General features: G+C 48.3%; 1 protein-coding gene across 10 annotated transcripts in view; it reads left to right on the top strand.

Moving 5' to 3' along the window:
- The window catches only part of adgrb1a (adhesion G protein-coupled receptor B1a), a 123,314-nt gene that overhangs the window by 55,302 nt on the left and 45,512 nt on the right, over positions 1 to 22,500 (top strand). For 4 of the 10 annotated variants that reach the window (XM_086219236.1, XM_086219232.1, XM_086219233.1 and 1 more), the window contains exons 3-15: positions 1,149 to 1,307; positions 1,880 to 1,984; positions 3,902 to 4,069; positions 4,425 to 4,604; positions 4,993 to 5,157; positions 5,841 to 6,005; positions 6,151 to 6,252; positions 6,336 to 6,442; positions 6,609 to 6,803; positions 9,518 to 9,586; positions 10,910 to 11,018; positions 12,518 to 12,661; positions 19,527 to 19,602. In XM_086219236.1, the coding sequence (XP_086075362.1) occupies positions 1,149 to 1,307; positions 1,880 to 1,984; positions 3,902 to 4,069; positions 4,425 to 4,604; positions 4,993 to 5,157; positions 5,841 to 6,005; positions 6,151 to 6,252; positions 6,336 to 6,442; positions 6,609 to 6,803; positions 9,518 to 9,586; positions 10,910 to 11,018; positions 12,518 to 12,661; positions 19,527 to 19,602 (1,744 nt within the window). The remainder of the gene's footprint in view (positions 1 to 1,148; positions 1,308 to 1,879; positions 1,985 to 3,901; positions 4,070 to 4,424; positions 4,605 to 4,992; positions 5,158 to 5,840; positions 6,006 to 6,150; positions 6,253 to 6,335; positions 6,443 to 6,608; positions 6,804 to 9,517; positions 9,587 to 10,909; positions 11,019 to 12,517; positions 12,662 to 19,526; positions 19,603 to 22,500) is intronic. The other 6 variants (XM_086219237.1, XM_086219231.1, XM_086219229.1 and 3 more) reach the window with 5 other exon arrangements.

Genomic DNA, 22,500 nt, shown 5'->3' with positions numbered 1-22,500 from the left:
TTAGCAAAGTCCAGCTTCCTTTTTGTTTGTGGTCCACTTCGTGTTGATGGCTGCGCGTCATTGGAACGGGCCTCTGATCAATGACAACCTATAACAACATGAACAACCACTTTCAAGAACAAGAAACTGTGCTCACGAATCAAAGAGGGCAATGCAGCTTTTACTCAGATTTCTATCACGAACTGGTTTCTGAATCAATCTAATCCACCTTTAATCCAGAACGCAGTTCAAAACTGCAAAACTTGACGACTTGTGAGGAATCTTCATGGCGGTTTGAATGTCCCGTCTGTCCTCCAGGCAGGATCATGTCTCTGCGTGCGTGACAGTCAGACCGCTGCTGTCTAAAAACCCCGGCTCTGGGTGACTGCACCACAGTGGCATGAAATGCACCGGCTGCCATATGACCTGACACATGCAACACTGGAATGATGGCGTGCACTTTGGTACGGACTGTTCTCCAAGACGGTGACACACGCCACAAACAAACTTACGCTAAAGCCAAGCTTGCAACAAAGACTCACTGTGCAGGGAGAGTTGCAGCAGGCGTCCCGTGTCCGGTCCCGTGTCCGGCGGTGGGTCGTCTGAACCGGCAGGGTTCAGAGTGTTGCAGACTGGTGCACTGAGTAGCTGAGAGTTTCGTCTAGTCTGGTGAATCGTTGGCGTAAAGGATCGTGTCCTCAGACCTCCTCTCACATCAGTGGCTCTTCTTCATTGGACAGTAAGAAGCTGCCAACATTTGCTCTGAAATTAGTTTGAAGATTTGTTCTTGACAAACATTTTTGTCCCCTGAAGAAGTGACAAGTCATCAAAACCGCAACACTCCGCGCTGCGCCCTGATGATGTGTTGTGATGGCTGGTCTATCATGTTACACACGTGATCATAACATGCATCCAGCAGCTCCAGCTACCTGCCGATTACACTCTCCACATCAGCACTGACTGCAGTTTACCTTCAAAAACACAAACACACAATACACACTCCCATGGGGGTACAACACTGATATCATTTTATTCACATATTCTATAAATATCACAAAGATTTCCTCGTCTGCTGGAAGTCTGACATCAGCTCAGACCCGCTGAGACATATCAATGATTGCGCGCGTGTGTGTGTGTGTGTGTGTGTGTGTGTGTGCGCGTGTGTTTAGGGGGCTGGAGTGCCTGGGGCCAGTGGGCACAGTGCAGCAGCCAGTGTGGCGGCGGTATTCAAACCCGGACGAGGACCTGCCAGTCACCTGCAGAGGAGTCTTACCTGTGCGAGGGGGTGGTGGAGGAGGGCCGACCCTGCAACTCCCAGCCCTGCAGCGGTGAGTCGCCCCTCCCCCGTCTGTATGTGTGTGTTAATTCATTCATGGTCATTTGTGAGCTCCTCCTTACGCTTTGTGGTTAGGTTTGAGCGTGCGTTCTGTGTTTTGACCATCATGCTCATCTGTGGCCATCATCTATAAGTCACTTTTGACTTAAGGAGTGCATGTTGGAAAGGGGACTTTGATCGATGACTAGTACTCGTGGCATCACGGCCAACCGTCGTCAGGACCATGAATACACAGCCTGTCACCAGTGACCTCAGGGACACAGACCAGGAACATGTGACACGATGAGGTTTCCCCCCTGAGAAGTTTCTTCGTTTTGCTCGAGGGACATTTCTGTCACCATCCTAGATGTCATGTTGCCTTCAGGTGCATCTGAAGACTCAGAGAAACACTAGAGAACACAGTCCTGCTCACATTTGCAGCACAAAAAAGTCCCAAGTTTGGCTGATGCTGATCTGGGTGACCAATAACGTCACGGTTGTGTCCCAAATATGACCTATGATGAAGGAGCTCTGCTTGCTAACCCCGCCTCCTCCTCCTCCCCGGCCTTGCCTCACCCCCTTTAGGCAAAGGCCGTCATGTCTCTCGCAGCCAATCGCTTCGTTCGGTGGACAGCCGCAAGCGTGATGACGTAGACAAGCCCCGCAGCGGACAGCAGAGTCCTCAGACAGGTAAGACAACGGGACGCAGAGGGATCCCATGCATCAGCCACTGTGGCAGCTTGGGTGACCACCTACGACACTCACACACATCCATCAAAATCTCCCACAGTAGCGCCTCGTCCGCAGTGGACTGATTCCAACATGGACCCTGACTGAACATAGTGAAACAGCATTTTTCTGTGAGGTGGTAACAGGACGCTGTGACCTGTCTGTTCTACATCCAGTAGACTCCTCCCCCTCTGTCGAAGTGATGCTCCACCCAAAACAGCCGAGACACACCTTCTCCAGTTCAACCATTAGTCAAATGCTTCATTTCACTCCCATCATGTCTGGTGTAATCTATTCCATATTACACAAGGCAGCAATCTGTCACCTGCTCTGACTGATCCCATGTTCTTTGTCCAGTGTTGTGTTCAGGAAATGCAAATAATCACAAGGGTTATCTCGTAGTCACAGATGAGATTGTGTTCTGAACATCAGCTGGTATTGGCAGGCAGGAGTGATGCACCTCCTACGGGTTCACCCCTGAAACACGCCACAGTAAATGAACGCGCTGGTTTTAGTAGTCACGCTAGGCTGCTACCATACCATATCCTTCATATGCAGTATATCTATGTAAGTGTACTATCTGTACTGTATGCATAGTTCAGCCTCACTTTCAGGTCTCTGTTGGTGACCTGGGGGCTTCGGGTCTACACAGTTATCTTTCACACGTTGCAGTTATACGGTGGGTTGTCACAGTAACGCTTCACTACTGCAGCAGCCTCATGAACTGGTCTGGCGTTAGCGTTAGCTTAGCTGTTGACAGAGGGCTGTATCTTATCAACATAGTCTTCCTGACTTGTCGGCGTTCAAGCATCATCACAGCAGGAATCCAACTGCGGCTGCTGCTGTGGTCACCTGATTGCCTTCAACGCCATCGCTCCTGCGTAGCGTCTCTACACACAGATGACACCCATAAGGTCTGTCTGTCATTTTCTCAGCTCCTCAGTAAAGTGATGTCACAGAAACAGGGTCTGATTGTGCAGCTACTCTGGATTTACTGATCGTACTCAGGAAGAGAAACATTCATTTACGGCCAATACCAGGTGCTAACGTGGCACTGGACACTCTAAATGATAGTATGCAGTATTATTACTGCTAAAAGCAATAACTGACTCCTTCCCAATGTGTGGTCAGGCGAGGTGGGTGACAGAAACGTCCCGATGGTCTCCAGGGGGCGCTGTACCTCCCATTATCTGTGTCAGCGAGAGTGAAGAGCCTTTTTCCTAAAAGTTGGACTGTGCTTCAGGGGTGGTTGTGTCGTACGTCTCTGTTGGACTGGACAGACAGAGATTTTGGGTGTAGTATCACTTTAATTATTCCCCACATCCTGTTAAGTTGTCCTTTCCTTGCTTCCCCAGCGGTGACAGCCCACTTTTTCCTTCCTGCTCAACTCACCCACTGAACGGGCAGTCATGGCCGTCGACACGATGACTGACATATCCTGAGCTAGTAGCATTCACTTCCCCTGGAAGTCAATGCAAAGGATATGACATCAGAGCTGCACAGATGAAGAAGTACTACAGCAGTAGATTGAGAGCATCTCAGGAGCCTCCTCCCTGGTGAAACTGAACGTTCAGAGCTCGGCTCTGCAGCTCCACCTGAAATGAGACGAGCTGCAGAGGTCTCAGGTGTTCTGCCATCGTTGCCCTCGTCTTCTCCGTCAAGGGGGCACCACTCATGTCCACATTTTTACAAACCCATCAGACCTGTCTGGGAGGAGGCTCCTGAAATGTGACTCGGCTAGAATGCACCCGTATCACACCACAGCCCCTCCTCTTTGGCCACAGAGGCTGCATCCTGCATGCTAATTAGTTCTGGCCCTCTCCTTTGCTCTTCCTCTTCTTTCTATTGCCCCATCCTTCTCCCACCCTTCCTCCTCAGTAGAATCAGCTTCAGGGGAGGAGTGGTCAGCGTGGAGTGTGTGTTCTGCCACATGTGGGGAGGGCTGGCAGAGTCGCACTCGTTTCTGTGTGTCCTCCTCCTACAGCACCCAGTGTAGTGGGCCCCTGAGAGAGCAGAGACCTTGCAACAACTCTGCCGTTTGTCCAGGTAAGCTCCCCTTCCCACCCAGTCCAGACACCTCCCTGCGCTCGCCCAGCCCTCTCCTGGACCCTGCCTCACCCATACCGGCCCCACCTGACTCCCCTTCTCCAGCACTTAGTAACCTATGACCCCAAGGATGATGTCACCGCCTGATTCCCTGCAGTTCAGTGGGATTCCTGCAGTGATTGTGGACATGTTATAGCACATTAGACTCTCCCCACAGGTGCAGGCAGGCCCTCAGACACCGGGTCAGTGTAGACCATCCCAGTCAAACCATCGTAGCAGCGTAACTCACCATGGTCCCAGCAGTGTAGACGTCTCCTGTGTTTGGTTGAAGGCCTGTTTATAAATCATACTCTAGCTGCTCTAATTTCAGTGCACGGTGCGTGGGATGAGTGGTCGCCATGGAGTTTGTGTTCATCCACCTGTGGCCGAGGCTACAGGTCACGGACACGAACCTGCACCCCTCCCCAATTTGGCGGAGATCCCTGTGAGGGTCCAGAGAAACAGACAAAATTCTGCAACATTGCCGTCTGTCCAGGTGAGAAGCAGCAGCCACGTTCCCTCTCACACTCTGTGTTTGTTCCTGAGACCAAAAACACACCAATATCTGCATGAATGCCCCCTTTTCTTGGACCAGGACCAGAACCAGGACCAGGACCAAACATGCCTGAAATGCCCTTGAAAACCTTTACCTCTATTTCTAACACACACACCTGCATCCTCACACAGACCTGATAGCAGCAGCCAGGTGGCTGTATTACTCACAAGACTCTGAAGTACCTGGTTTATGTGTACATGTACATGAAAACCAGGTATACCACTCTAGTACGTAGTAGGCATATACATATACAGTATGCAACCCAGTTTTTTAGGTAAAATACTGTGTAGCACCTCCTTTGTATTGAGTATCCCCCCGCCCCCCACAGTGGACGGCGTGTGGAACGAGTGGTCCAGCTGGAGCTCCTGCTCAGCCTCCTGCTCTAATGGGACCATGCAGCGGACCAGGGAGTGCAACGGCCCCTCGTACGGTGGCTCCGAGTGCAGAGGGGAGTGGCTGGAGACTGTTGACTGCTTCCTTGGCGATTGTCCTGGTGAGTGAGGGACCCCCCCACCCTGATGGAGAGGCTGTTGACGAGCGCGAAGAGCTCACCAGAAGCTGTTTACTGCTTCTAACTGATGGACCACTTTATTGCAGCGTGTTCTCATTTCGTACAGTTGAGCAGTGAAACTGTGCGAGTGAAGGAAATGTGAATTTAGAAGATGGCTTTAATGTTTGATAGTTGTTTGGACTTTCAGATGTGATGTTTAGTTCTTGTCGTAATATCTGAGTCGAATATTAAGTTTCTGGTCTAATATGAAAATGTTGTGCTTTAGGTTCATTTTATTCTAAAGCTCTCGCAGGCTTGGATGTAATTAGAAAATACTAAACATTTGAAATCTGAGTTTTATTTCTTCCTCTCAATGGAAAAGAGAGTTTAGCTGAACAATATTTTATTTTTCTCTAAGTTAAGTGTTGTTCCTGTCTAACGCGGATCTCTGAGTCCAATCAGGTGACGTCACTGGAGTGGTTCATGTGTTTTCTGACCTTCAGACTCTTCATTCATTTCAGAAACTTTACAAGGACAGAGAACTGCACATGAAGGGAAGCAAACACAGGAATAAGAGTCCAGTGTGTCATGTCTTATAAATCCTGGTGTGGTTAGGCTGGTGTGTGAGTGTGTGCTCTGCTGTGCCCATCGAGTCTAATGGTCTCCTCTTGTCTGTGCTGCTTCAGTGGACGGCAAGTGGCAGCCGTGGTCATTGTGGTCTGGGTGTTCCCATACCTGTGGAGGGGGGAGCCAGCAGAGAAACAGGATTTGTTATGGGCCCTTTTTTGAAGGGCAGCCTTGCCCCGGAGAAGCCGAGGAGGTCCGGCAGTGTAATGAGAAGCGATGCCCAGGTCAGTGAGCAGGAACTCGGGCTGCTTAAGCAGTAGCGGCACTATATCCCACACTGGAGGTGGAAATGTTTCACCTCCCCTGTCACTAATAGCAACGATTCCATGACACAGCAAGAAGCAGCTCATTTATACTCTCTATGAACAGAACCTTATGAAATATGCGGCGAGGACAACTTCTCTAACGTGGTATGGAAGATGACTCCAGCCGGGGACACTGCGGCAGTACGCTGCCCTCCCAACGCCATGGGTGAGCGCCCACCACAGACACGTGCGCGCTACCGTCCGTATCCGTGGATTAAAAATTAACCAGTGATATGTGACCCCACACAGGGCTCATCCTGCGCCGCTGCACCCTGGACGAGGAGGGCGTGGCCTACTGGGAAACTCCCACCTACATGAAGTGCATTTCCAACGATTATCGCAGCATTCAAACGCTGGTGAGCATCTGCAACTTCTCCTACTGCCCATGTAGACTTCCACACTCCTGAGACAGGGTGTGATGTCCTGCAGGAGAGCCTTGTTTAAGTGCCAGTGTCTTCAAACACGGGTCAAAGAGGTGAGTTTTACTGTGACGTGGAAGTAAATGTCAAATCTCCCCATCAGACTCGGGAACATTTATCCAAAGCACAGCGTGGCCTTGTGGGAGATGGCGTTTCGGAGGTGATGGCAAAGCTGAGGGTGACGTCCAGCGATGGGACCAGCTACAGCGGAGACCTGCTGGCCATCCTGGATGTGCTGAGGAACATGACAGAGATCTTCAGGAGGGCGTATTACAGCCCCAGCAGCGCGGACATGAGGGTGAGAGTCCCGCAGGTTCCTTCTACAGGCCAGGCAGCTGAGGTGAAAACACCGTTGACAGATGTGGAGCTCAAAACCCCAAAGCTACAGGACCTTCTCCTTGCCCAGCTGGCCACCAGCATCGTTGACGTACGCTCTCTTGATGTTGACATATTGTTGGTTTTAAAGAGGGCTCCGATCTCAGACCACTGCTAGAATCCTTTAAGTTTCATTTTTTAACAAATATTTGACATCTGTGAAACTTAAGAGTCAAACGGTTGTCTGACGTGAAGCTGTGGCCCTGTGCCAGCTGAGGGCGAAAGCCTGATGAGGGTGTGGTCACACCAGAAAGATCCACTAAGATGTCTGTGTAGGTTCTCATTCATCCAGGTCATCGTAGATCGAAGCGAAGTAAAATCTGGTCAACTGGACGTAAGTTTATCTTGAAGACGTTTCACCTCTCATCCGAGAGGCTTCTTCAGTTCTAGTGAAGAGTGTGGAAGCTCCAGCTTATAAACCTTTGTGGGAGTGGTCAGTGCTATTGTGGTGGAAACGACCCTCCCGAGACTCACCTGGCCTCCCCAAACGACAGTCGTTGTGCGGTGTCAGGGAGTTTCAGGGGTGGTCGTTAGGGAGTTTCACCGACCACTCAGATGCTAATGGGCTGTGCTGGCATCAGCCGTTCCACATGGGTCTTTCAGCTGAGCTCTTTGGGGAAGCTTTGAAAGGACTTGGTTGTAAATAGGTGAAAGGAAATGTCGCAGTCCACCTCCTCTGTTCAAAGATGGTTTCTCTATCCTGACGTGGATGGCTTCTTTAACTCCTCTTTCAAACCATCTGTCCTCTCTGTCGAGGATTTGGACATGGTCATCCTGGAAGGAGTGGCTTTCTTCCTTGAGGTGGAGGAAAACCGCTGAGTCCTGGAGGAGGGAAGATGAAGAAGGCAGGAGAAAAAACATAGTGATCCCCTATGTGGCAGGGGTTTCTGAGAAATTAAGGAGAATCTATAATAAGCACCGCATCCCTGTGTCTTTTAAACCAGACAACACTCTGAGACAAAGACTGGTTCACCCCAAAGATCCCACCCCTCACAGCCAGAAAAGCAATCTGGTATACGCTGTCAGATGCAGTGAGGCCTGCACGGATCTCTACATAGGGGAAACCAAACAGCCCCTCAACAAGCGCATGGCCCAACATAGAAGAGCCAACTCTGGAGGACAGGACTCAGCGGTTTTCCTCCACCTCAAGGAAGAAAGCCACTCTTTCCAGGATGACCATGTCCAAATCCTCGACAGAGAGGACAGATGGTTTGAAAGAGGAGTTAAAGAAGCCATCCACGTCAGGACAGAGAAACCATCTTCGAACAGAGGAGGTGGACTGCGACATTTCCTTTCACCTATTTACAACCAAGTCCTTTCAAAGCTTCCCCAAAGAGTTCAGCTGAAAGACCCATGTGGAACGGCTGATGCCAGCACAGCCCATTAGCATCTGAGTGGTCGGTGAAACTCCCTAACGACCACCCCTGAAACTCCCTGACACCGCACAACGACTGTCGTTTGGGGAGGCCAGGTGAGTCTCGGGAGGGTCGTTTCCACCACAATAGCACTGACCACTCCCACATAGGTTTATAAGCTGGAGCTTCCACACTCTTCACTAGATCTGAAGAAGCCTCTCGGATGAGAGGTGAAACATCCACTAAGATGTTCCCGCAGCTGACGAGCTGACCTCTCACGCACCAGCAGCCAGAAGCTTGCGAACACCGGCGTCACTCACGCTTTCATTTACCTGTTAGCTGCAACATTTGAGGGCGTCCTGCTCTCAGGACTGAGCATCATCACTCGCCACATAACGTGGTACTTTTGTAGTCCAACAGGAGGTTAGCATGGCGCGGGTGAGGTATTTTTGTTGTCCGACAGCAGTGGTTCTCTCGGGTTCCCTTGATCTTCAGCCAATGGGATTGTTACGCTGGATTTTTGCTACGTTCACCAATGAGCAGGACTTTGATGATTTCGGGACTCGTTCCTGCGTGTCTCTGTTTCATGCAGTGATGGGAGATGAAGGCTCTAGTGGCTATAGGGAATCAAGATAACTTGTAAGCCAGTCGCTAATATGTTCAGCTAGGACGTCTGTGCTCCATCGACTAGAACCGAGGTGATAAAACAAAACTGCAGGGAGCAACAAATCAGCAGATGCAACTCTTCTTTGTCTGACTGTCAGTTCCCACAAAGATCCGCTCTGTCAGATGATCTCACTCGAGGTCAAACGTGCTAATATTGTTGCTTGTCAAAATGAATCCTGCACAGTTTTCATTCAACCCTGCAGAGCAAATCCACTGATAGGGCAGTTAAGCTGCTCTACATGACAGCGGCGCTATCTTTAAAGGGACATTCCTCTCCTGTAGCATCACTCTTCTAAAATATGGCAAGAAGTTAATTGAGGTAGATTATAAATGAGAACAGCCCAGATTAAAGCAGAAGAGGTAACCTGGTTTAGCCCTAAACATTCAGACAAATGCCAAGATAAATCTAATAACTTCCTAACTCCTGAGGGTTTTCTGAAAAACCTTGCCAGCATCCAGTAGGAGCTTTATTTCTCTGTCGCCAGCAACCTTTGGCTCCTGTTTGAAACGACGGTTCTCTCACTGGGGATTAAAACAGCCTACAGAAAACGTCTACATTCATACAATCCTCATCTGATCTCATACTGTTGAATGTGTGTTTTTGTTGGTCCCGCAGAACTTTGTGCAGTCAGTCAGTAACCTGTTGATGGAGGAGAACAGGGAGCGATGGGAGGAGGCGCAGCTGGTGGGTATCTTTGTCTCTTCCTACCATCACCTCCACTGTATCACACGCTCAATGTCAGACAGTGATAACTGCTGTGTTCGATGGGAGCCAGGCACCTGTATGTGTCCAGACCTGCACACCTCATGCATCCATCCCCTCCAACAACCGTTGAATCAGCAGTAAATGACGCGCTTGACGCAAGGTTTTGGTGGCTTCTAATTGCCTTAACTGATATATTTTTATTTTGAACCCCAAATCTGTTTGTGTGTTCTCCAAACCTCTGAGGGAACACTGATCCCTCTACTGAGTCATCACGCAGCCTGAAGACGTGTTGTCAGCTGTCTGTCTTTAGCCCCTTCCACACTGCACCAAAAGCGCGGGCCAACACGGGTTTTTGGGCACTCTGAGAGGGTCGACTCGGTATTTCGACCCGCGTCAACCGACTCGCCAAGCGACCCGCCACTCGGCTTGGCTCAGTTCGGCTCGCCTGCAGTGTGAAAAAGGCAACCTTCCCGGCACATCCTGATTTTGCCACTGTGCCGGCTGTCAGGCTTTGCGTGGAGCTTCTCTGGCTCCCTGTCAGACTCAACAAAAACTCCATCCTCCTTTGCTGCATTAGGGCTCGTCATTTTCCAATCTGCGGCAAGTTTGTATGCTTTGCAAAAGAGACAAAGCAATGCACGCAACGACAACGCTAACATTCGACTCGACGACATTCACGTTGTCGTTTGTTTACCTCGCAGTGTTTCGGCGCACGTTTATGTGAAATGATGACGTCAGCGCGATGACGTACGTGAGGGGAAAACACCTTCACAGCGGGAGTGTGAAAAGGGTATCAGTGGCGTCAATGTTCTCGCCTCAGACTCTTCTCGCGTTCCTCCTCCCTCACTCACTGGGGGTGCTACATTCTAACCCCACCAGAGATAAAAAGTACCACACACTCAGAGACCCACAGACACTCTGGATTCATTGCTAATCACCTGATGCTGTGGATTTAGCCACACCCACAGCTTCAACAGTGCTGCAGATATACGTTCAGAATGCGATTCAGATGAAAGCAATATTCCAGCTGGAAGTACTACAATCGTTTTCACCTCCTAACTGGACAGTTTCATATCTCAGAGCTACGCTGCAATGATGATGGGTTCCTTTTATTTTTTGGTCAGCGTGAATGGCCCGTTAGGGGTTAAGAGTTAGGGGTCGGGGGCTGGGAATGCAGGGGAGGTGTTTTTAGAAGAGATTTCCAGATATTAAAGAGCAAAGTGCAGCACAAATAGCTTGTCTGTAAAAGCAGTTGAGAATATTGACCTCAGACCCATAATCCCTTTCTGTCTGTCCTCTCAGCTGGGACCCAACATCAAAGAGCTGTTCCGCCTGCTGGAGGACTTTGTGGACGTCATTGGCCTGAGGATGAAAGACTTTCAAGACATGTATGAAGTCACCGATAACCTAGGTCAGCCCCGCCGCCACCACAGCCGTCCTCAGCAGACAAACCCACTCCTGTCTTTGCTCTCTGAAGGATCTGAAGAACTGCCTCTGCCGTCAGGTTCTCATGTAGAGCCAACATGTTGCATCACGCGTCCATAACAAGACTCCCCAGATACATTTGACATCCTTCACACACTGTCAGTTATTCATTGTATTCAACAAGAGGGACAAATGAATGGCGCTAATGAAGCCCAGCAAGCAGGAGATGTTATCTTCGGGTTCATAGGATGTGAAAAAAACAGTTGAACGGAATTTTTTTTTTTTTATATATATTTTATCAGTTAAGCAACAAAAACTGTTTTCGCTGCAACATTTAGAAGATGTTTGTTTATCCAACAGATGCTCAGGGACCTGAAAAAAGTAATGTGATCATACATCTGTCATATAATGTCACCACAAGGATTCTCAACATAAGACATTAATATTGATACAGAACAATCTAAAAAAAATTAATGAACATAATTAATCCGCCCCTTGAGCCCAACTTGTTCACTTGTGAATGAAGAGTTGTGAGTCGCCAGTGGAGAGCTCCCATACGCCTGGCTGCTTACAGTCTGAGACCCTCACCAAAATCTATTGGAATTGGAATATTTCAAATTCTGTCACAAGCACAATGTATAACTGCAATACATTAACGAATATGTTTCATTTATTACAAAACAAGCGATTAATGAGATTGACATTTTAACCACAGCCGTGTTGTCATCAACCGTGTATCGTTTTTGAAGGATAGGACGATTCTGGGAACATAACCCCACATGACTAGAAGGTAGGGTGGTAATCAATCTATCAGTCCTTCAGTAACAGTTATGGCCTCACTTGAAAAGTCTCGTTCAGTGTTAGCCGTCTGGTGAACATGGAGGATGGACGTTGTCTCGGTGGCTGTCGAGGGAGGGAAGCCTGGAGAGGCGGACTGGAGGCTCATCCGTGCTCTATTTCCATATAGCGTCCATCCACAGAGGAGGCCGCGGTTGATAGCAGCTCTCTCCGGGGTGCCACCCTGCTAAAGTCATGCCCACGCCCACCTGCTGCCTCTCGCTGTTGCCCAGCTACTGTCAACACTCTTTCCTCAGATAGTGGGGAATAATGCAGCGCTCCAGATAACAGTGAGGCAGACTCTGAGTTGAACTGAGGCCAGATGAAAGGTCGTGTTTATAGCTGCGCCACGCCGCTGTCTAGAGCCAAATATCCACCCACGCCACCAGTCGTCCTCCAGGGGTGGCTGACCTGCTCTTCCCTCCCACACCTCATCATATGCAGAGCCATCATCTGCCAACATACCGTCCAGTGTTTCCTCCTGCTGCAACCTGCTGCACTTGTCTTGTTGCTGGTCTTTAGATCTAATTTTTGAACCCATTCTTCAACCCCTCTGATGCTCAGGATATCCTAAGATGAGGCTGAAAGCAGGATCAGAGCTGCTTCACACACACAACATACCGATCACAGTGTTTGTCTCTCCAACAGTCCTGAGCATCCACAAGCGCCCCGTCATGGGTAACGCTGACATCAGCTTCCCTATGAAGGGCTGGAGGGGCATGGTGGACTGGGCCCGCAGCTCCGAGGACAGAGTCACCATCCCAAAGACCATCCTGGCCACTGGCAAGCCAGGTCAGAGCCACGACATGTGTCTGTCTCTTTCTGTCTCTCTCTCTCTTTCTCTCTCTCTCTGTCTGTCTGTCTGTCTCTCTCTCTCTCACACACACACACACACACACACACACACGAAAAGATTGTTGTTGCATATCAAACATGCAGAAGGTTAAAAGCATCATGTGAAATGATGTTCAGCGGTTGAGCAGCTGCATAAAACATGTATAACAGAAACCAGTCCACCTCAACAGTTTGCTGCCAATGAATAGAAAATGATGCCTTTACATACGTGTTTATTATTTACAGACAGAGAGAATGATGCCTTGACATACATGTTTATTATATACAGACAGAGAGAATGATGCCTTTACATACGTGTTTATTATTTACAGACAGAGAGAATGATGCCTTTACATACGTGTTTATTATTTACAGACAGAGCGAATGATGCCTTTACATACGTGTTTATTATTTACAGACAGAGAGAATGATGCCTTTACATACGTGTTTATTATTTACAGACAGAGAGAATGATGCCTTTGCATACCTTTATTATTTACAGAGCAAATGATGCCTTTACATACGTGTTTATTATTTACAGACAGAGAGAATGATGCCTTTACGTACATGTTTATTATTTACAGAGCGAATGATGCCTTTGCATACGTGTTCATTATTTACAGACAGAGAGAATGATGCCTTTACATACGTGTTTATTATTTACAGAGCGAATGATGCATGCACAGAGAGAGTGAATGAAACAGAAACACAAGCTCGCAGTGTGTTTGCATACCGTTGAGTCCTCCAGGATTTTTTGCTGCATTTTTCTACTGCGTGTGTCAGTCAGACGCCTTTACGGCGCTTGTCCAGCTTCCAGGGAGTGTTACAGACTCTCCTCTAACATCAGTGTTCTGTATTATTTGCAAGAAAACACGCAGAATGTGCCAAAATGACAGAGGGGCTTTGTGGTCCAATCGCAGAAGGAACCTCTGATGTAGAACGCAGTGATGTTATGTAGGCGTGTCTTTAGTCATTAGTGGGTCTTTGATATGACTTTGAATATGATGGAATATTCTCTAAGTAAACACTGTAGTATTGCCTTATTAGTGGGATTAGTGGCCTACTGCAGTATGACCAATCAAAAAGAACGAGTAGATACTCTGTCAGTGAAAATAACTGGGTGTCATGACCTGTAAACCAGCCTCTGAGCTAAGGTGGTCCAGCTGCAGGCCCGTGCTGGTAGCAGAGGGATTATCTGTCATTTGCTTGTTAAAAGCAAGGCCCTGCTACTAGCATGCTAATGAGTCTGTCACTCCTAATCAGGAGTCAACAGGAGCCAATCAGGTGCAATTGAAGACAGTTTTCTCCCCAGCGGGATGATATGTCACAGCAGCAGCCAGGCTTCTTTATGCTGGCCGTGTACGTACAGCATGACGAAGGTTAAAATAGCTCTCTAATGCCTTGTTCACTCTGATCGACTGGTCCACTCTCACGTCTCTGGACAGGGTGTGAAATGAGTTTTTGTCAAATGAAAAATGCCATCCAGCTTTTTAGGCTCCAGACTTCTTCAAACAGTCAGAAAGGTTCCCTGAAGATGAAACACAAAGGTTTGAGGGCGACACACACATTTTCATCCTCTTCTTTAAATCACAGAAAGACAGGAAACAAATTAATCTGGAAAATCGTCCTCTTCTGTTTTGAGGGACTCATCTGACTGCGACACCTGAAACGGCCTGCTCACTGCTCCTGGTCTGAGATCTGTCAGCTCTGTGACAGAGAGTCTGGAAGACGTGGACGACCTCCACACTTAGAGGACGAAAGCAACAAGCGTCTTAGACCTGCGTGCCCTCAAACGACCAGCAAGTGAGACAAAAGAAAGAAGATGAGACACTGTCTCTGCTGTGATGTACATTGAACACTGAGATGAGGCAGGAGTATCAGATTTTCTTTCTTGTCTCTTGGCCTGGGATGTGCCACCGACTTTAGCTTTGCCTTGCAAGCAACAAAAACACCAACAGAGTCTCTGAGACCGTTAGGAAAGAGGAAACTCTTGTGCAGAGGATGCTCTGGTGTGCAGAGTCCCGTGGTGTCCGAGAGGATCACATCACTCTCGGTTACCAGTGTAGCAGAGGGACGATGGAAATAGCAACAACATTAGCCCCAGAGCTAACAGTGCTGGGCACTAGCTGGCGCTACCCTGGTCACTCACACAGATGCCCTGAGTGTCTCATGGAGATGTGAACACAGGGGACATGGGAGTCCCTCATCAGTCCACCACGTCCCCTTGGAAGTGAAACGCCTGCATCTTGAAATCCAGTAGTGCCTCCCCAGCCTCCTGCTGTGGTGGGTCCTAATTACAAGTCAAGATCCAGATCAGAGGGTCATCAGTGTTTATGATGATGTCTGCTGAAACCACCAGAGAGATAGGATTCAATCACCCAACCGATCAATCAATTAAATCTTAAATCTTAAAGTCGAAATCACAAATCAGAATTTGCCTGGAGGGGCTTTACAGTCTGTCGAGGAAGGGGCCTGCTCTGTCTTTACACCTGCTATCAGGGTGGGTCAGAACTTCCCAAAGATCCTCAAGTGTCACTGCATACAACACAAGTTAAAAACCACGAATGCAATGAAATATGCATGATGCAATATGCTCACTAACCTAACACCCATGTGCCTGGTCGTACGTTTGCAGGGAGCTGAAAAGCTTCTGTTACAAAACCATATGGATGTACCCCTATGAAGGACTAATTTAATTTAAAATTGCAGCTTATACATGTTGTGAACTCTAAAAGGCTTCAACAGTCAATTACATTTATTTTCTTCCCACAAATTCCTGTCCCTGTGATTTCTTGCCTTTTAAGACTGATCACATGTTGTTGCAATTAAACCCATAATATTAACTCCATTTTTATTGCAGGTTTTATGACAAAGCCAAATGTAAAACATCGCAGGAGAAGCGAAAACAGCATCATGTCTATGAAGGATTGACAACCAGGATGAACCCTCTGCAAAAGTTTCAGCCCAGATTTACCTGCTTTACAATCAAACTATGCACAATGAGAGTGTTAAGTATTATTTTCAGAAACAGCTGGATTTAGAAACAGGCAAGGACAAGGCAATCAAACCTATTACACATCGTCTCTGAAACACTGGTTTGAGCCCCTCAAGGCTTCTTGTTGTTGGACTCAGACCATCTGGCTGAGTATTTTGGATGGCCCGCCAAAAATTGATGATTGGAACACACACGCACACACACACACACACGCGCGCGCACACACACACACACACACACGTATGTATCTGCTCAGTTCCCCCCTGATGGCCATGAGAGCTCAGCTGTTGCCTGGAAGCGACAGCCTCAGCCTGTCGCCTGGCACACGCCTGCGTGCTCTCAGGCTGCCGTGTCATGTGCTGGAGTGGTTGATCCTCGTGTCTTCGGATGGAGCGGCAGATGGAGACGCCTTCTCCTCCTCTGATGCTGCAGCTGGAGAAAGGCGTTCTCTCGCCCCAGGCCTGTTGACAGAGTCCAACACTCAAGTTGTGATAAATGTCTTCCTGCTTCTCTTTTGTCCCTGAACTTCAGCAGAGGGAGCTCTTCCTCACAGAGCTCCATCCACGTATAGAGCTCCATCCACGTGTAGAGCTCCTTCCACGTGTAGAGCTCCATCCACGTGTAGAGCTCCATCCACGTGTAGAGCTCCATCCACGTGTAGAGCTCCTTCCACGTGTAGAGCTCCATCCACGTGTAGAGCCCCATCCATGTGTAGAGCTCCTTCCACATGTAGAGCTCCATCCACATGTTTAGAGCTGCAGCCGCGTGTACAGCTCCATCCATGTGTAGAGCTCCATCCACGTGTACAGCTCCATCCACGTGTAGAGCTGCAGCCACGTGTACAGCTCCATCCATGTGTAGAGCTGCAGCCATGTTTAGAGCTGCAGCCACGTGTACAGCTCCATCCATGTGTAGAGCTGCAGCCACGTGTACAGCTCCATTCACCTGTAGAGCTGCAGCCACTTGTAGAGCTCCATCCACGTGTTGAGCTGCAGCCATGTGTAGAGCTGCAGCCATGTTTAGAGCTCCATCCACATGTAGAGCTGCAGCCATGTTTAGAGCTGCAGCCACGTGTAGAGCTCCATCCACGTGTAGAGCTCCTTCCACGTGTAGAGCTCCTTCCACGTATAGAGCTCCATCCACGTGTAGAGCTCCTTCCACGTGTAGAGCTCCTTCCACGTGTAGAGCTCCATCCACGTGTAGAGCCCCATCCATGTGTAGAGCTCCTTCCACATGTAGAGCTCCATCCACATGTTTAGAGCTGCAGCCGCGTGTACAGCTCCATCCACGTGTAGAGCTCCATCCATGTGTAGAGCTGCAGCCACGTGTACAGCTCCATTCACCTGTAGAGCTGCAGCCACTTGTAGAGCTCCATCCACGTGTTGAGCTGCAGCCACGTGTAGAGCTGCAGCCATGTTTAGAGCTCCATCCACATGTAGAGCTGCAGCCATGTTTAGAGCTGCAGCCACGTGTACAGCTCCATCCATGTGTAGAGCTGCAGCCACGTGTACAGCTCCATCCATGTGTAGAGCTGCAGCCACGTGTACAGCTCCATCCATGTGTGGAGCTGCAGCCATGTTGAGAGCTGCAGCCACGTGTACAGCTCCATTCACCTGTAGAGCTCCATCCACCTGTACAGCTCCATCCACATGTACAGCTCCATCCACCTGTAGAGCTTCATCCACATGTACAGCTCCATCCACCTGTAGAGCTCCATCCATGTGTACAGCTCCATCCACCTGTAGAGCTCCATCTACGTGTACAGCTCCATCCACCTGTGGAGCTGCAGCCATGTGTACAGCTCCATCCACGTGTAGAGCTCCATCTACGTGTACAGCTCCATCCACGTGTAGAGCTGCAGCCACGTGTACAGCGCCATCCACGTGTAGAGCTGCAGCCATGTTTAGAGCTCCATCCATGTGTGGAGCTCCATCAACATGAGGAGAAGCTTCAACATCAATCCACATCTAGAGCTGCAGCCACATTGAGCTGTGATTGTAACTGAGAAGGTGATGGCACAGACTGAAGCAAGACCTGATCCTGATCTCATTGAGGCCTGAACCTCCACCTTCCAGTAGAGATTGTGGTCCAGCTCCCAGTTCAGCTTCCATCTTGTTTTTCAGAGCTGATGATACTTCACTCAAGTCCAGTTGCTTATTTGATATTGCCTGTGATGGAGGTTATGAGACCCCACCCATGCCCGACACAGGTATTTTGACTGGACTCGTCTCAGAGCCAGGATGACCAGGACTTCTGTGCCTGGTTGTGCTTATGGAAGACTCCCACTTTTCTAAATCCTTTCCAAGTCTGTAAAAACCTGAAACCATTTCTCAGTTCAGAATTATGTGTCCAAAACCATGACGAGTTCCAGTCTGAACGGCCACGACCCATAAAGAGCCACTTGAACAGTCAAGCCAGCAGTGCAGGTCTCTTCAATGACCAATTGGGCAAATCTTCCAAGCAATAATCAGTTAGTTCCACCTGTCTCCTTCTCCCACTTAATAGAAGACTTCCACGTATCTAAATCCACTACCCAACCTCTGGTTCGCTGATGACATTGACCTCAGTCATAAAAGTGAGCAAGAACTTCTGGAACTTGCGTCAGGCTGGAGAGTGAAGCTGAATAATACAGAAACATCAGATTGGAGGCGTCTTCTTCTAAGATCTATCAAAGGCATCACCAGCCAAGAATTCCTAGCATCTGTGAAAGCAGCATCAGCCTCCCGGTGAAGATCAGCTGTGGTCTCATCCTTTGTTTATGGATGTGAGGGTGGAGCACCTGTGGAGCAGGAACTGCTGCTCACAGCTGTCAGATGTTGTACGCTGACCCGGTACGGTCACATCTCATGATACACTTGGCCGTCAAAGACCATCCTACAGGGGACAGTAGCAGGTAGACAGAGGAAGTTCTGATTGCAGCTCAACCCAAACACACACAGCTGAAAAACCGAGAGACTGGCTGCCCAAGCTTCCCCCATGCCCCCACAGCCCCGCAGCCTGGATGAATGACGTGACCCTTCTACAAAAAAGCCTTCTATAAAAAAGCGGGAAACACTGATACCACAACTAACACCAAACGCCCCGACCCTTCAACATGTGTGGCCCAAACTGCCACAATTCCAGTTTAGTTTTTGTCTTTTTCAGATGTGTGACTTACAAATCTAGACGGCTGCAGTGTCAGTCTTGGGAGCTGAAAGTCGAAGCTGACGTGTGAAGAATGGAGCTGATATTCAGACTGGAGTTTCAGATGCTTAGAATTCAATTTCTGACATGTATAAGGAACAATTCCATGAGAGAGGAGTCGCTCTCTAGTCGCTACTTTGTGTAGTCGTCGTGATTGAAGCGGAACAACTGTGTGATGCATCAGAGATGACAGTGAGCGACATGAGATAGCAAGTGGCAGCTGCTCGCCGTGTGTTTGCTCAAATGCCATTTCGCAGATGTGTCAGCTGATCTGAGCATCTTCTTCCTGCACCCCCACAACACCACAACACCATCTACCACTACAGGAAATTAACAGCGTCCAATCAGATAAAAGGATCAACCCAGACAATGCGGTGTGTATGTGCTACTGGCTTGTGTGTGTCCTCACTAAAATTGTGTGTGTGTGTAGCAGTGTTTATAGCTGACTAGTCATGTAGGGCAGCTCTCCGGCAGCATGGCTGACCTGCATTCTCCTCCAATCACTGCTAACTCACCTCTCCTCTAATTTGACTTTCACCTCCCTGCTCTCTCTCTTTCTGTGTGTGTGTGTGTGTGTGTGTGTGTGTGTGTGTGTGTGTGTGTGTGTGCACCTGCATGTGTGTGGTGTGTGTGTCTCCTCAACAGACTCAGACGACTCCTCAACCTTTGTCGCTGGCATCGTTCTGTACAGGAACCTGGGCAGCATTCTGACTCTGCAGAGGTAAGACTGCTGACTTCCCCTTGTTGCCGTGGTGATTCTCCACTCATTCAGTATCCCTGACATGTGGACATGGATATTCAGCAAGAGTGAAATACACGTTAAAGAACCAAAGTTAATATGTTTCATGGTTTTTCTCTGGGTGCACACGTTCCTGGGATTAAAGAGATAATCGTGTTTTTGGTGCAAGTATAGTAGAAGTGCAGTACCATGGAGGTGAGTCAGAGTGTGCTCTGACTGTCAATCCTGATCTGTGTACTCAACTCAAGAGACCTCAAGAGCATTTGGTCAAGACTAAAGGTCAAAGGTCATCATAAGTGTTAAGATTGGGTCTGACCCCATGTCTGCTGGGTACGACCAGAGCTGTTGTCCCACTGGGCAGTGCTGGGGGCCACACCCCCTTTTTTACCAATTCAAGCTGTCAAAACAACAACTCACAAGCCACAGAGACGTTATAAATACACGAATCACTGTGCAACTGATTGGAAACGTCTCAGAATACGGACGACGGGATGCTGCTGCTGCTATCAAGCATTCAAGCCTGCGATGGCAGCAACTCCAGCACAGCGTTTAATATTCAGCAATTGTTCATTTATTCTTTATTCGATGCTCATGAGCCACATGAAGTCGTCAAATTCTCTGAAAACAGAGTCTCAGTAGAAACCAGACTGGACAGGTTGTGACTCCAGCGCATCACCATGGTGCTGGTGTTGGGTGAGGGAGGTCCGGGCCAGCATGTTGTAAAAGTGAAAAGCTTTCAACCATAACCTTGATGAAAGCTGCTACGCGAGCGAAGTGTGTGTGTGTGTGTGTGTGTGAGTGTGTGCCGGTTGTTCTGGAGGTCACAGTGCCGTTGAGGTAGTTTACGTAACCCTCTGAACGTTCTGACTAAATGGAAACAGCATGCGAAGAAGTGGGAGGTCTCATGTAGGGCTTTTATCTCTGAGTAAAGGGATTTGCATCACCATTCATATACATATTTAACACAGCAGAGCATGCGTGTGTGTGTGTGTGTGTGTGTACAGCAGAGACGTGCTCATGTTGGTTGACTTCCCCTCGAGCTAAACAAGATGAGTTTGAGACCAGAGACTTGGTGACACAAAAGTTTTAGGTGACAGATTGTGTTTCAGGACCGTTGAAGGGTGATTGGGCATCAAGGATACAGTGATGATGCGAGCAACCAGGAGGCAGAGCATGGCCCGGTGAACATGTCTGGCTGACTGGAAGCTTTCAGTGCAACACTTCCAGTAGCAATTGGTTCCCCCTGATTGTCTCATTCCACATGATCGATAGTCTCGATGAAATCTAGAAATTGCAATGCATACTAAACAAGCTGGGAAAGCATGAAATAAAATGCCTCAAATTGCTGAAAGCCACTGAAAAATGTGTGCTGTGGACGACCTGCGACACGAGACGGACCCTCCAGGACTGACTGAGCTGTCGGGACGCCAATGTTAGATTCTTAAAGGATCATCAGTCATCAACATGTTCTATTACACACATCATGTTAGACTAGACTAGACTAGACTAGACTGAATAGACTTGACTTTACTTGGCTAGACCAGATTTAACGAGAAGAATCCAAATTTTCAATTTTTGAAAGACTTCATCAGATCAGATCAGTAATCACCATGATTCAGGACAGATCATGCTGACATTGAAAAACCAAGGGACAACAAAAGACAAGATTGTAGATTCTTGAAAGATCATCATTAGTACAAACTAGACCTGGTAGATATTCCTAGTCCCACATGTTAGTACTACTAACACCTGGAACCCCTTCTATCTACCAGGTGTAGGATATACTAACACCTGGTTGATAGTAGTGGTACCAGGTGTTAGTATATCCCACACCAGTTGATAGTAGTGGTACCAGGTGTTAGTATATCCCACACCAGTTGATAGTAGTGGTACCAGGTGTTAGTATATCCTACTCCTGGTTGATAGTAGTGGTACCAGGTGTTAGTATATCCCACACCAGTTGATAGTAGTGGTACCAGGTGTTAGTATATCCTACACCTGGTTGATAGTAGTGGTACCAGGTGTTAGTATATCCCACACCAGTTGATAGTAGTGGTACCAGGTGTTAGTATATCCTACACCTGGTTGATAGTAGTGGTACCAGGTGTTAGTATATCCTACACCTGGTTGATAGTAGTGGTACCAGGTGTTAGTATATCCCACATCAGTTGATAGTAGTGGTACCAGGTGTTAGTATATCCTACACCTGGTTGATAGTAGTGGTACCAGGTGTTAGTATATCCCACACCAGTTGATAGTAGTAGTACCAGGTGTTAGTATATCCGACACCTGATTTATACAAGTGGTACCAGGTGTTAGAACATCCGACACCTGATTTATACGAGTGGTACCAGGTGTTAGTATATCCCACACCAGTTGATAGTAGTGGTACCAGGTGTTAGTATATCCTACACCTGGTTGATAGTAGTGGTACCAGGTGTTAGTATATCCCACACCAGTTGATAGTAGCGGTACCAGGTGTTAGTATATCCTACACCTGGTTGATAGTGGTGGTACCAGGTGTTAGTATATCCCACACCAGTTGATAGTAGTGGTACCAGGTGTTAGTATATCCTACACCTGGTTGATAGTAGTGGTACCAGGTGTTAGTATATCCTACACCTGGTTGATAGTAGTGGTACCAGGTGTTAGTATATCCCACATCAGTTGATAGTAGTGGTACCAGGTGTTAGTATATCCTACACCTGGTTGATAGTAGTGGTACCAGGTGTTAGTATATCCCACACCAGTTGATAGTAGTAGTACCAGGTGTTAGTATATCTTACACCTGGTAGATAGTAGTGGTACCAGGTGTTAGTATATCCGACATCTGATTTATACGAGTGGTACCAGGTGTTAGTATATCCCACACCAGTTGAT

Source organism: Aulostomus chinensis, chromosome 11 (genome assembly GCF_037954235.1).
Source record: "Aulostomus chinensis isolate RoL2024-O1b breed Wild chromosome 11, RoL_Achi_v1.0, whole genome shotgun sequence".
Lineage (NCBI taxonomy): Eukaryota > Metazoa > Chordata > Actinopteri > Syngnathiformes > Aulostomidae > Aulostomus > Aulostomus chinensis.
This window is presented reverse-complemented; position numbering and strand designations above follow the sequence as displayed.